We start from the raw sequence: 12,010 nt of genomic DNA on the forward strand, positions 1-12,010 counted from the left end.
TACGGAAAAATCTAAAAAAAAAATAAGATAAATGTACAGTTAGTTATGTGATAAGAAAAAAAAAATTGTTATTAATAATAGTACATAATATATAACAATTTAAAAATCAAATGCACAAAATAATTAAAGTAATTTTTAAGTTTATAAAAATACGCACAACATACCCCTCTATTTTTAAAAAATTACATTTATGTCCGCAATGTACCCGTAATTGTACCTGAAATGTACCCATGGCGTACTAACCCTGTCTGTCTAAGCCACACTTGTACGCATGTTGTGTACCTGATATTAGGCATGGACAAACGTCGGGGTGAGCTGACATTACATAATAAAGGATTTTGTGTTTACCCAAGCTAGGCCCGGTTCGGCCCTAACATCGGGTCTCTATATATTTGTTCAAGCCTGGTTCAAAAAATAATTATAAATCTCAATCCCACTAATCGGGCTATATGTTAAAAAAAAAAATTAAAATATTCCATAATTAAATTCAATTACACATTATATTTCTTATATAAATATATTGATATCATTATAAATTGAAATTGAAAAATTGTGTGTATAAATTGAAAGACTTCTTAAATAAATTCAATCACACATCAATACAAATGTGAGTTTCAATACAATCAACAAAGATAAAGTTTAAATCCTATATATTTTAATGTATTATAAGTAATTAATTAATTTAATAACGGGCCAGGCTAGGTTGAGAGTTTAAATCCCAAGCCCAACCCATTAACATTTCGGGTTTAAAATGTTGGCTCAACCCGACCATATGGGCTAAAAAACTTTTCTAAGTCTTAAAAAATAGGGTTGGGCCAGTCGGGGATAGGCCAACATGCCGATATCCACCCCTATCCAACGGGCCAACAGCTTTATCGGTAAGCATACTCGTACCACACCGTACTGGATAAGTATCTGTAATCATACAACATATAATATTTTTAGAGTACCCATATTTGATAGGTTATAGTTAACCCTGTGTTGACTCTTAATTTTGAATGGGTAATGTTGTATTCTGGTGACTGCACAGCAAAATTCACGATTCTGTCTAATATGATGCCACTTGCTATGCACTTGAAAATCGGGGAGCAGTATGTGAAATGTTTTTACCTCAAGCAAATAGAAAGTTGTGATCAACCAGACAAAAGAGTAAGACATGTAGTTGCTATTGATATTTGCTTTAGGAAATTCTCCATCTGCATGAATCCTCACATTATCATTGAAAACCAAAAATGAAAAAAAATAAAAATAAATAAAAAAGTTAGAAAGGGAGGAGATGACCAAATAGAGATTGTTTATCATCTCAGGTAATGTGAAGTATACTATTCAACCTAATGGTAAAGTATATGTCGAAGGACTGGTGGGAAATGTTGCAATGTTGAAGGATATGCCGAATCCGTTTGAAATGAAAGTTGAACAACTGTGTCCAAGTGGACCCTTCCATGTTACCTTTGATTTGCCTGGACCTGTTGACCCCAGGCTATGTTCTCCCAATTTTAGGCCTGATGGTATCCTGGAAGTTGTTGTCAAAGCCAAGAAACCATGATTGTTGCCTTTCTCAAGCTTTGTTGGAATCCCATGAGCTGTGTTATGAAACTCTGTTGTCATCAGAATTTGCCAGATATATATATATATATATATATATTAAATGTATGATTGTGTGTAGTAAAGAGAAAGTAGTGTTTGGTGGAGTTCAACTCAGATCATATGATACTCACCAAAACAAACTCGTTATCATACCATCTATATATATGCACTACAAGAATTTACACATTTTGCGACCACTTATACCGACTAAAAAAATTTTGGTCGCAAAAAAATGACGTTTGGCGACCAAATATTAATTAGTCGCGAATGATCATTAATTTTGGCGACCAAATTTTATTGGCCGCAGAAGGTTATATTTTGGCGACCAAAAGATATGTTGGTCGCAGAAAGTGGTATACTTTTGCCGACCAACTACAAATTTGGTCGCGGAAGGTCACATATTTTCTGGCGACCAAAACTTTGGTCGCGAAAAACTTATTTTCAGCAACCAAAAAAAATTAGTCGCCAAATTAGTACTTTTAGCGACTAATATTTTAGTCGCCGTTGATTGAGATTTGGCGACTAAAAAAATTTGTCGGCGAAAGAACCTATTTTTGCGACTAATTTGAGAGTTTGGTCGCCAAAAGTTTGGGGGGAAATTTGAATCGTGGGGCAGGAATTGAATTTTAGAAAAAAAATTGCAGATTGGGGTAATTTTCTACTTCACACACTGTTGATGCATCAATCGAACCCAGATTGGGGTAATTTGGTTTAACTCGTCTCCTCCCATTCCCTCTATGTCTCTCTCTCCCTCTCTGTTCTTCTTTCCTACCCTCCCTCTTGTGCTTGCTCCCGACGCTGGCCTCCATTTCTGCCTCTCCCCCATTCTCTCTCAGTGTCTTCAAGTCGCAATCCTCCCACTCGCAAGATAGGGTTTCCGATTGTGAATCGCGACACTGTGCTTCGATTGGGTCACCGAAGGCTAGGGTTTCCACCACCACAACCACCGTCATCATCATCAGCTTCCTCAAATTCTACATTGACGCCGCTGTCTTCTCTTTCTCTCTCTGCTTCGAACCCCCATGGGAGCTCTCTGGTACCTCTCTCTCTCTCTCTCTCTCTTTCTCTCTATGCTTCTCTATGCTTCAAGTAAATCGATATTTGTTGGTGGAATTGAGGTAATGGTAAAGACTGATTATTGTCAATAATCAGTCAAGTAAATCGATTACAGAGTGGAATTGAGGTAATGCTTTTCCTGATACTTTGAGGGTTGCTTTGCAATTATTGATGTTTGGATGTTTATCTATACAATGCAGGCATATCTTTACTTTAGGGTCAATGAAGATATTGAATTTTATTTTATTTTATTTTATTTTTTAAAAATTCTGGTTATTGATTATCCTATCAGATCCAATTCAATAGAAATAAACTAGGGGCTTTGACTACAAAGCACTTGGATTTTTGATTTTGAAGTTTTTCATGTGGAATTTAGGTTTCTGTTAGGGTTCTGTTATTGGTATGTTGTTCTAATGTGTCTGAAACTGAGGTTTTTTGTTTACATCATAACCATATAGTAGGAGTAATTACATAACCTTCATTTGTGTTGAATTCTGTTGGGTTCCTTTGAGAGATGCATCAATTGCTTTGTTTGGTCCAGTGACAAAGCATAGCAAAGGCAGAACATCATCAAATATTGAACTTATTACTTGCTATCTGGTTTCCAACTTTGTAAAGGCTGTAAAAGCCTTCTAAGACAATTGGGGTTTCTTCCAAATTTAAGTCATACCATGCATGTTTCGCTTGCCTGCTAATATGTAAGTTCTAATTTGAATCTTTTTTATAAAAAAAAGTTGGTAGCATATTCTGTTGTTTGTACATATAGTTTTCCTTACAAAGCCTTATTATGATTCATGTGCTTTGATAACTGGCAAGTTCCTTCCACTCCTATGAAGGTTTTCTCCAACAATATGGGAAAGAAATCTGAGCCCGTCATAACAAAATGCAAGGAGAGCGAAAACTGGACAAAAGTTACATTTATGCCTGACTTATCAAAATTCAATATGACTCATCTTGAAGATGATGTTGTTGCCCTGATGAAAAAGTGGGTGATTGACTTGGCGGGATGCCTTGGAAAGACTGTGAAGGTTGAGCTTAATGGGCAACGTATTCCAGTAAAGTCTTTTCTTGACTATGTTAATCTCTACCTTCAATCTGCCTCCAAAGCCAGACTAGATGCCCTCCCAGGGTTTTCATTTCAATATTTATTGATTCATTTTACTTCTCATAATTTTAATCAAAATACTATTCAAATTCAACAATTTCATCAGGATTGCTGAAAAGGTTAATGATAGGTGAGAGATAGTAGTCCTTCCAAGCTTAGGTTAGGAATATAATTCTATTTGTTCCATTTTTTTTTTCCAAATTAATAAACATTTAAACTTTTTAGGATGAGCCTCATCATAAAATTTTCACTAATATAAATATTCATCTTTGAATTGGGCATCATTGGCTGATCTTATCTGGAATTTGTCCAGGAGAGTAGTGATTAGTCGCCCAATTGGCAGCATAAAGCTCTTGTAAAATTTCATTCTATTGGTGATCAAACACACAATGGAATTGTCTATAAACAGGATGGACTAAGCAATGGGATTGCACAATCTATGCAACCTGAAATCATTCAAAGATAGAATCAAAACAATCTGGTATTCAGGGCAATGAAAAGGTAATGGTACCTTTTGTTCTGTTTTGTTCTGACAATTATATATCATAGTTTGAGTGAGATATAGTTTATTTATATGTATCACCTATTTTGTGTCTTAGATTGGATCCTAATGTTACAATTTCCAAATTGATTTTTAGCTAGCTTGCTAAAATTTCTTAGTTTTAGGGACCTTTGTATGGATTAAATATTTTTTATTAGAATTTAATTTTGGGATTAGTACATTCCCTGAGAAGTTATCACTTCGCTGTGTTTATGATGCAACTTCTGTTTTTTTTTTTTTTCTTCTTTTTTTCATGTTTCCTCTCTTGAAGTCGATTAGTTAGTGTGTTTCATTTTTGTTCTTTGTCCATAATGATTGAAGTTGACAACACATATATGAATGCTTTCTAGGAGCTTGCATATTTGTTAGAAGAGAAAAACATGTCTCTGGCAGCGATTCAGGCAGCTCATGAGTCGGAAATAAATAACTTGGGCTTAGAACTTGAGAAAGAACGTGACAAGTTAGCAAATATTCAGCTAAAATTACAAGGTTCTTCCCTACTCTTTCAATGTCCAATTGTAATATCACATTTTGTTGTCTTAAATTTCTCGCCTGATCTCTTTTCCATTCCTAGAGGAACTGAAGTTGAATAAATTCTATCAAGAGGAGCTGAACTTATCAAAAGTGGACAAGAACAAAGTGAGTTCTGAATTGGGTTCCTTTCTATTGGAATTGATGGCTATTTTGGCATTTTGACATTATTTATGTAAAGTTGACCATAAATTACTTTTACTCATTTATCTTGAAATTCACCAATTATTTCTCAAATAGTTGTTACCTTTCTCTGTTGCAGCGAAAAATAAAGATCATAATCTAACTATATTTTCAAGGATCTAATATATTCTCATTAGTGGAACTTACTACTGACTATAATATCTTGATTGCTATTTTCTTTACAAAGACAAGTTGAAACTAATAGCTAAACTGAAATGTGGATAAAAGTGGTGAAGGGTTTAAGTCAAGTTTTATTGCTTAACAAAACATCACTTGAGGTGCTGTGTGCATGCACAGGATTTTGTACTCTGGTAGAATCTGTAGCATAGTGCTGGGAATTTAGGGTGTGGGTCTTCATGAAACATGAATATCTGGTACTGTTCATGACATGAATTGTACTCTCCGTTAACATCATATGTATGTTGTGTGTATATGATACACCCATGTACTGTGTACATCATTAAATGTAACCTCTGTGAAGAGTTCTATGATTTTAAAACTGTTCTTAAGAATTTGGATCTAGGGTTTTTGGGCAAAGAAGGCCTACTGGTTTATTCTTTTAGATTGCATATTGATTGAAGTGATGAAACACTATGCCAATGACGTTTCCCACTTTATGGAGAGTTTCTTTGTTCCATTATTTTTGTAAGATAAGATGGTCTTGTTTTTGCATGAAAACTAATGATTGGCTTTTATAGTCTAAATTGACAGTGGTATGGTTCATTGTTTTCAGTAGGGACAGAGAAAGGCATCCAATAGGGATATTTTTCAGGGTAGGTTGGCCATCATAATATTGATCCTTGTAATCTGATTCCATTTATTTATTTTTCCTTTTCAGAATATGGAAGCGGAGAAGCAGGTTAAATTTTTCCAAGGTTGTGTTGGTTTTGCATTTGCTGAACGAGATCATTCAATAATGGAGGTTACTATTTTTTCCCCTCTTAAAGTTTCTATGTTCTGCTTGGTGCACAGGAGAAGGTTGGGGTTTAATGCCAAAAAAAAAAAATTTACATATTTAGCAAAGAAAGCACATTTATCTGATGGTATACACCCGGTAAACTTAGAACAGCAGAAGAACACAACTGACAATCCATCAATTAACAACAGTAGCTGAAATGTTGAAGGTGATTGCTCACATCTGTGGGTTTTAGTCTCAACTCAAAGGAGTTAGGGATAGAAGGAAATAAATAATATCTAACATCTGGTGAGTGATTGTGTTCATCAATAGAGGTTAGTTTTAATTCACCTAGTTGGGAATACCGTGCCTGTAACTAAAAGCAGAAGGTGGCCGACTATAAATTGGTCTTTTTATGTGGGTTTCTATAATTTTTAAAAGGGACCACTTAGGCCACATTAAGTAACATTCATATAGTTATATGGGCTTATAAGAAGTGGGTAGCATTTCTAAATTTAGATAGTAATCGTCTACGAAGCATGGACACGACCTCATTAAGTAACATTAAGTAACATTCAGTAACATTAAGTAGGCCACATTAAGTAACATTCATAGTAATCGTCTACGAAGCCATCGACCTCGACCTCCATCCAGTCGACTTCGACCACCGTAAGCCTCTCTCTCTCTCTCTCTCTTGCCTTCCCTCTCTCTCTCTCGTCTCTCGTTCTCTCTCTCTTGCTCTCCCTGATTAATATGTATAATATATATATATGTATGTATTTATTTAATATTAATAAAAAAGACATCTTATATAGATTGAGAGTCTTAATATTTTTGGCCTTTACTTCCCCTAACTGATAGCACAATGGGTTGTCATTAGCATGACCCCAATCTGTTACTATTGATTTGCAGATACTGTGCGTAAAGAAGCAGCCACAATAACAGCTGTATTTCCTTCTCCGAAAGATGTTATGTTGATTTTGGTTCAGGTATTCTGACAAGGAGTCCCTTCTTTTGTCCTTTATGGGCTTCATGACAGTGGACTTGGATGAAGTTTAGATACCAGGATCATATTGGTTGGCAGTTTCATAATTTTGACCAGTTTCTGTGCTTGTATGTAGCGAGTTTTGGAGCAGCGACTTACAACACGTCTTGACAAATTGTTGATAAAACCATCTCTCGCTAACCCACCTACTATGGAAAAAGGCGGACTTCTATTGGTGAGTTGAATAATTGTTAATGTTTTTGTTCTTCCTTAACCCCATTGTCCATTTGAAGATAAAGTTGGATTGTGATTTCATTTGTATTCGCCTGAGGTTACAGTATCTTAGAATGCTAGCAGTGGCATATGAGAAGACACAGGAACTTGCTAGAGAGCTACATGCTGTTGGGTGTGTTGATTTGGATGTTGAAGGTAAGAATTAAATTAAGCAAAACACTGTTAACTTTCTTTTGTATTGATCACCTAAACTTCTTGTTCAATGCTAGATTGCATAGTTAATTAAGTAGTGATAAATAGTAGGAAGCTTTCTCGATTGAATTTACAAGAAATCCTCAGTGATAGAACCCCCTGTGGCAGGGCAACTAGTATGTGGACAAGCAGAACACCCCAATCCATTGACTTGTCAGGGGTCTGACCTTTTCATCCCTCTTCCCTAATAAAATATAATGTCTTGATTTTCTTCAAAATATTGAAAAAAGAAAAATAAAATTAGTAATTCTCCATGATGTATAGGGACAACATTAGGCAAGCCATTTTTGGAAGGAAAAGGACTCTGGTCATGCCTTTTTGGTGCCTTCTGATGCCATGCAGTACTCATGATGCTGTCAACAGAATCATGTAACTGCTTTTTCTTGTCATGGTTAGATATGTTGCAGCTGATGTGGTAGAAGCTTTGTTGGTTCCCAACAAGGAAAATGTACCCAAAGAACACCAGCCTTAGAAGGAAGAATAAAATACTTCTGCTGGATTGATGCAACTAGAATTACATGAACCTCATAATTCTGTGTTGCATAATATAAAACTGTGACCAACAAGGAAAATGTACTCGAACAGCATTAGCCTTAGAAGGAAGAATAAAATACTTCTGCCGGATTGATGTAATTGGAATTAAATTAACGTCATAACTCTGTTTTGGATAATATAAAACTGTTGGATGCTGTTTGATTTTTCATGAGTTGCTTGAATAAATGAACTTCATATGGTTTTTCTGTGCTTGGAGAAAGTCAATGAGAGGAAGACAAAATACGGTAGATTTTGGAAAATAAAGGAGTCACAAATAGATATATTGATATGATAAAGGGCATGTGGTGCAGAGTATAAGAAGCTCAGGAACTAAATTCAAAGAAACAATAATATTTGGACATTGGCATGATTTCATAGTGAAATTGATAGGAATTTTATATAATTACGTTTCTAGTATTATTTTATTATTATTTTTATGTTTTGTAGGATTTTTAGGTCAAAGGTATTTTGGTAATTTTCTTTATTGTTATCATGGCTGTAGGGGTCGCCCATGGGTCGTCTTGTGAGTCAAGTTATTTAATTGGGTTTTATTTATATTTCTTATTTAGTCTTAAATTAGTTTTAGAAATCAAATATATTATAATGGTTTCCTTTTTTTGTTATAGTTGGTTTAGGAAGTCTTCTAATTCTATGTAAAGCCATCTAATGCTTATAATTCGATAGAGTTCATATTTTAGAGAATTTTTCAGAGCTTTTGAAGCTTCTTATGGATTATGTGATGCCTAAGGGATTCTAGGAGTGATTCTTAGAACTATCTTCTTCTTCTCCTTTCTTTCTTTCTTAGATTTCAGCACTTTCATAGCCCCAGAACTGCCCTTACAGCGCTGTCCCTATTTGTCCTACATCAACATGTATGATAGAACTATGATCATAATGAAAACAAGTGTAAGTGAACCTAGTGATTTTTTAATTATTGTATGTTTGCATTAGGGATATGGTAGTGACCGCAGTGTGGGTGTGTCCTGTATTTCACTTTTTCATGTCTGAGGTGCTTCATGTATCACTTGGAGTGAATTTTGGTGTAGAAAAATTTCAGAGACATAATAGAAAATCAAAACAATCAGCCCTATTTTAAGTATAACACTTGTACGCTTTGACAAAAAAGAGAAGAGAAGGGGTAATACTAAATTAGAAGTTTAGAAAGAAGCTCTAAAATGAAGAAGGTTTAAGATAAGTTGGACTAAAGCTGAGTGTATGAAATGTTACTTTTGTAAAACCTGAAATACAAATGAGGTGGTAGTTACAACTGCAGGCTAATAACCAAAGTACCTAGGCTCAATTATACATACAGAGGGACAAAATGGTGATGGTGCTACTCATAAAAAAGAGGAAGAATAAATTTTTGTTTGATCTTTGACCTTTTCTTATATGTATATGTAATTAGTGTTTTATAAATGATATATTAGCATACTAACAACAAAAAACTGAAAAAGCTCAAACTAGTGGTATTGGCTTGTCAAAGCCAATCAACATGCTTACACTTCTTGTTATTGTCGGGTACTTGTGTGGGTCAATGCAAGGTATTTTTAAACCCTGAAGCTATGGGAAAAATCATCGATGTTGCAACTCTTCTGGGTAGATCTAGAGGTTTGTGCACATTTGAGCTGTAATGTTGGTTCTCTTGTTGTGCGTTTGAACGTTACCAAACTTTTAGAGATGGTGTTGCATAAGGTGGTGACATAACAGTTTATCTTCCCCGCATGTGTTCTATTTACTATCCCATGTGAACTTAAAAAAGAAGTGCCAGCATTCAACTTTGTCTCCATATATCTTGAGCTAGAGTTTGTACATCATAATTTCAGCCTTAGATCAGTCTGGAATGATTGCAAGAAATAATTGTTGCAACAGGTTTGGCATTCATTGATTGCTCTGCCAGTTCTGAGCCTATTGGAGTGCTAAACTGAGTGGTAGATTTGGGTTGTTGTGTTGTGATGGCCAATAAGAAGCCTCTTAGTTCTTCAATGGTAACTAATCCTTTTATGTATTTCTTACGCACCCTAGTTTGTTAATGGATGCCTTTTGATGTTTCTGTTTGTGATAAAGGTAATGATAGTATGTGGTTGCTGTTTGATTGTTCTGCTTACCATGACAAATTGTGGGGAAAAATTTCATATAATATTTCATTTGCTCTCTGTTGTTTGAAGAAAAGTTATTTTTTGTCTGGATTGTAGGAAGATTATGATAAGTTGCTTGCATATCCACGTCGCATTCGACATGAGTCAACTGTGAGTGTGCTTTTTACGTGGTTGGTGCAGATAGAAGTGTTTTTACACCTTGGAACATAGATAACATATGAATGTAATGGTCGGAGACTATTGTTGTGCAATAGTGAGTGGACAGATGATTATGACTTGCAGATCAAAACTGAAATTTTTGCTAATCTCTTCTTTGTCTTTTAGAGCTAATATTCAAGACTGAAATTGTGATTCAGTTGATGATATTATACTAAATTGAAATACATTGTTGCATTCTTTCACATATTACTGCAATTACGAACCAGTTAAGATGTATAAAGTCTGTTAATGTAGGTTTAAATATTTCAGCTTGTATGCTTTCTGTTTGATGTAGAGATGGGTCTGCCAATATTAGCATTCAACCAGTTATGACTTATGAATGTCTACCTTACACTGTTTGTAAGCGGTTTGTAATAAATTCTTCAGTGGTTTTGGTGGTACTTGGAAGACACTGTAATAAATTGGAAACCTCTTTACGGAGTCTTGTTTTTAATATAAACTCTTCTAAATAGTTTTGGCCAATTAGTTGTTTCATTTGGGAAAAACCATTTATCTTGAGTAGATCTTGCTCCCTAAACCTGCTTCTGCTTCTCCTATAACTATAAAAATTTCATTGTTTCTGTTAGTTTTTGTTTATAAAAATTGAGCTTGATAGGACTAATCATTTATAGTCTGCATAATTTCATGCTGTGATATTTAATAAAAAATAATAATTTCATGCTATGACAACTGGCAGGTTGGTGCTGGCCTCCCTGTTATAGCATCCTTAAATCGTATACTTTCATCTGGAGATCCCGTGCACTATATCATTGGGAGCTTAAGTGGTATAGCATTTATTTTTATTTTTTTATTTTTTTTTTGAAATGTCTTATTTCTTCTTCATGCTTGCTTGCATATATCGAACATGCTTTGTTTTTTAAGTTGTAATTTTATCATTTTGTTTCATATCCTTGTATGTGAATAGGTACGATGGGTTATGTAATGAGCGAGGTAGAAGATGGAAAGCCATTCAGCCAAGTTGTCAAATCTGCTAAAAGCCTTGGTTACACTGAACCAAGTTTAATAATTTATGATGTTACCATTTTAATAAATCAGTTTAGCTGAATTCTAGGATTCTTCTTGGTATAGAAAAGCCATATCTAAATAATTAGTGATATGGGTCGAAATTGTCAATTATAAGGTCTTTTTTACCTTGACTGTTTGTCTATTCCTGTTATTCGTTTCCATTTTTTGTTGAAAAGAAAAAGGCAAGACAATGAAAACTGTGAGCTTAATTCAAAATTCCTATGGCATTTTATTATTATTAGATTAATGAATTTATTTGTTTCTTAAAGTTTTTGACAGAAAGCATATATTTTGTAAGAATTTTGCGTTATACATTACTTTGATATCTATATATGATGCTTGGTCATTTCTTGTTTGTTTTTTTGTTTCTTGAAATTTTTGTTCTGTATTGAAGGATTTCTGCTAAAATATATCTTTTTTTTGCCATTAGTTTCTAATTTGTTATAGGAAAGTGAGTGACTTCCGACCATTGTACAAATGAATGTGATTTTTTTTTTTTTTTTTTTTGGAGTTTTCCCTGATTATGGTTAAGGAATTTTGTTTTCTATTATTATTTTTAAGGAAAACTCGTCAGATGTATTCATTCATATCATATCTGGTAGGTAGGGTAGCAGAATGGATGAATATGCTTTCCCTTGATGTCTTGGGAAAGAGAACGGAAAGGAGGCACAAATGTTATGCCACCTTATTTATGTGAACTGCAAATTTATATTTTTTTTTGGTACACGTTAATCTTTTGTGTGTGATTACTTAGATTAGGGGCCTTGATCATCAGTGCTGATTGAAT

General features: G+C 34.4%; 1 protein-coding gene across 2 annotated transcripts; it reads left to right on the forward strand.

The window, feature by feature from the left end:
• The first annotated feature begins 9,432 nt into the window (after positions 1-9,432).
• LOC114307462 (homoserine dehydrogenase-like) lies at positions 9,433-11,454 on the forward strand. Of its 2 annotated transcripts, XM_082917785.1 has the most exons (5): positions 9,433-9,511; positions 9,773-9,888; positions 10,096-10,149; positions 10,895-10,982; positions 11,123-11,454. In XM_082917785.1, the coding sequence occupies exons 2-5, from the start codon at positions 9,856-9,858 to the stop codon at positions 11,260-11,262; spliced, it is 315 nt and encodes a 104-aa protein (XP_082773911.1). In that variant the 5' UTR covers positions 9,433-9,511; positions 9,773-9,855; the 3' UTR covers positions 11,263-11,454. The 2 variants fall into 2 exon arrangements, with proteins under 2 accessions (XP_082773911.1, XP_082773912.1); XM_082917786.1 differs by lacking the exon at positions 9,433-9,511 and having other exon boundaries at positions 9,529-9,888.
• The last annotated feature ends 556 nt before the right edge of the window (positions 11,455-12,010 follow it).

Source organism: Camellia sinensis, chromosome 3 (genome assembly GCF_055761805.1).
Source record: "Camellia sinensis isolate YWXY chromosome 3, ASM5576180v1, whole genome shotgun sequence".
Classification (NCBI taxonomy): domain Eukaryota; kingdom Viridiplantae; phylum Streptophyta; class Magnoliopsida; order Ericales; family Theaceae; genus Camellia; species Camellia sinensis.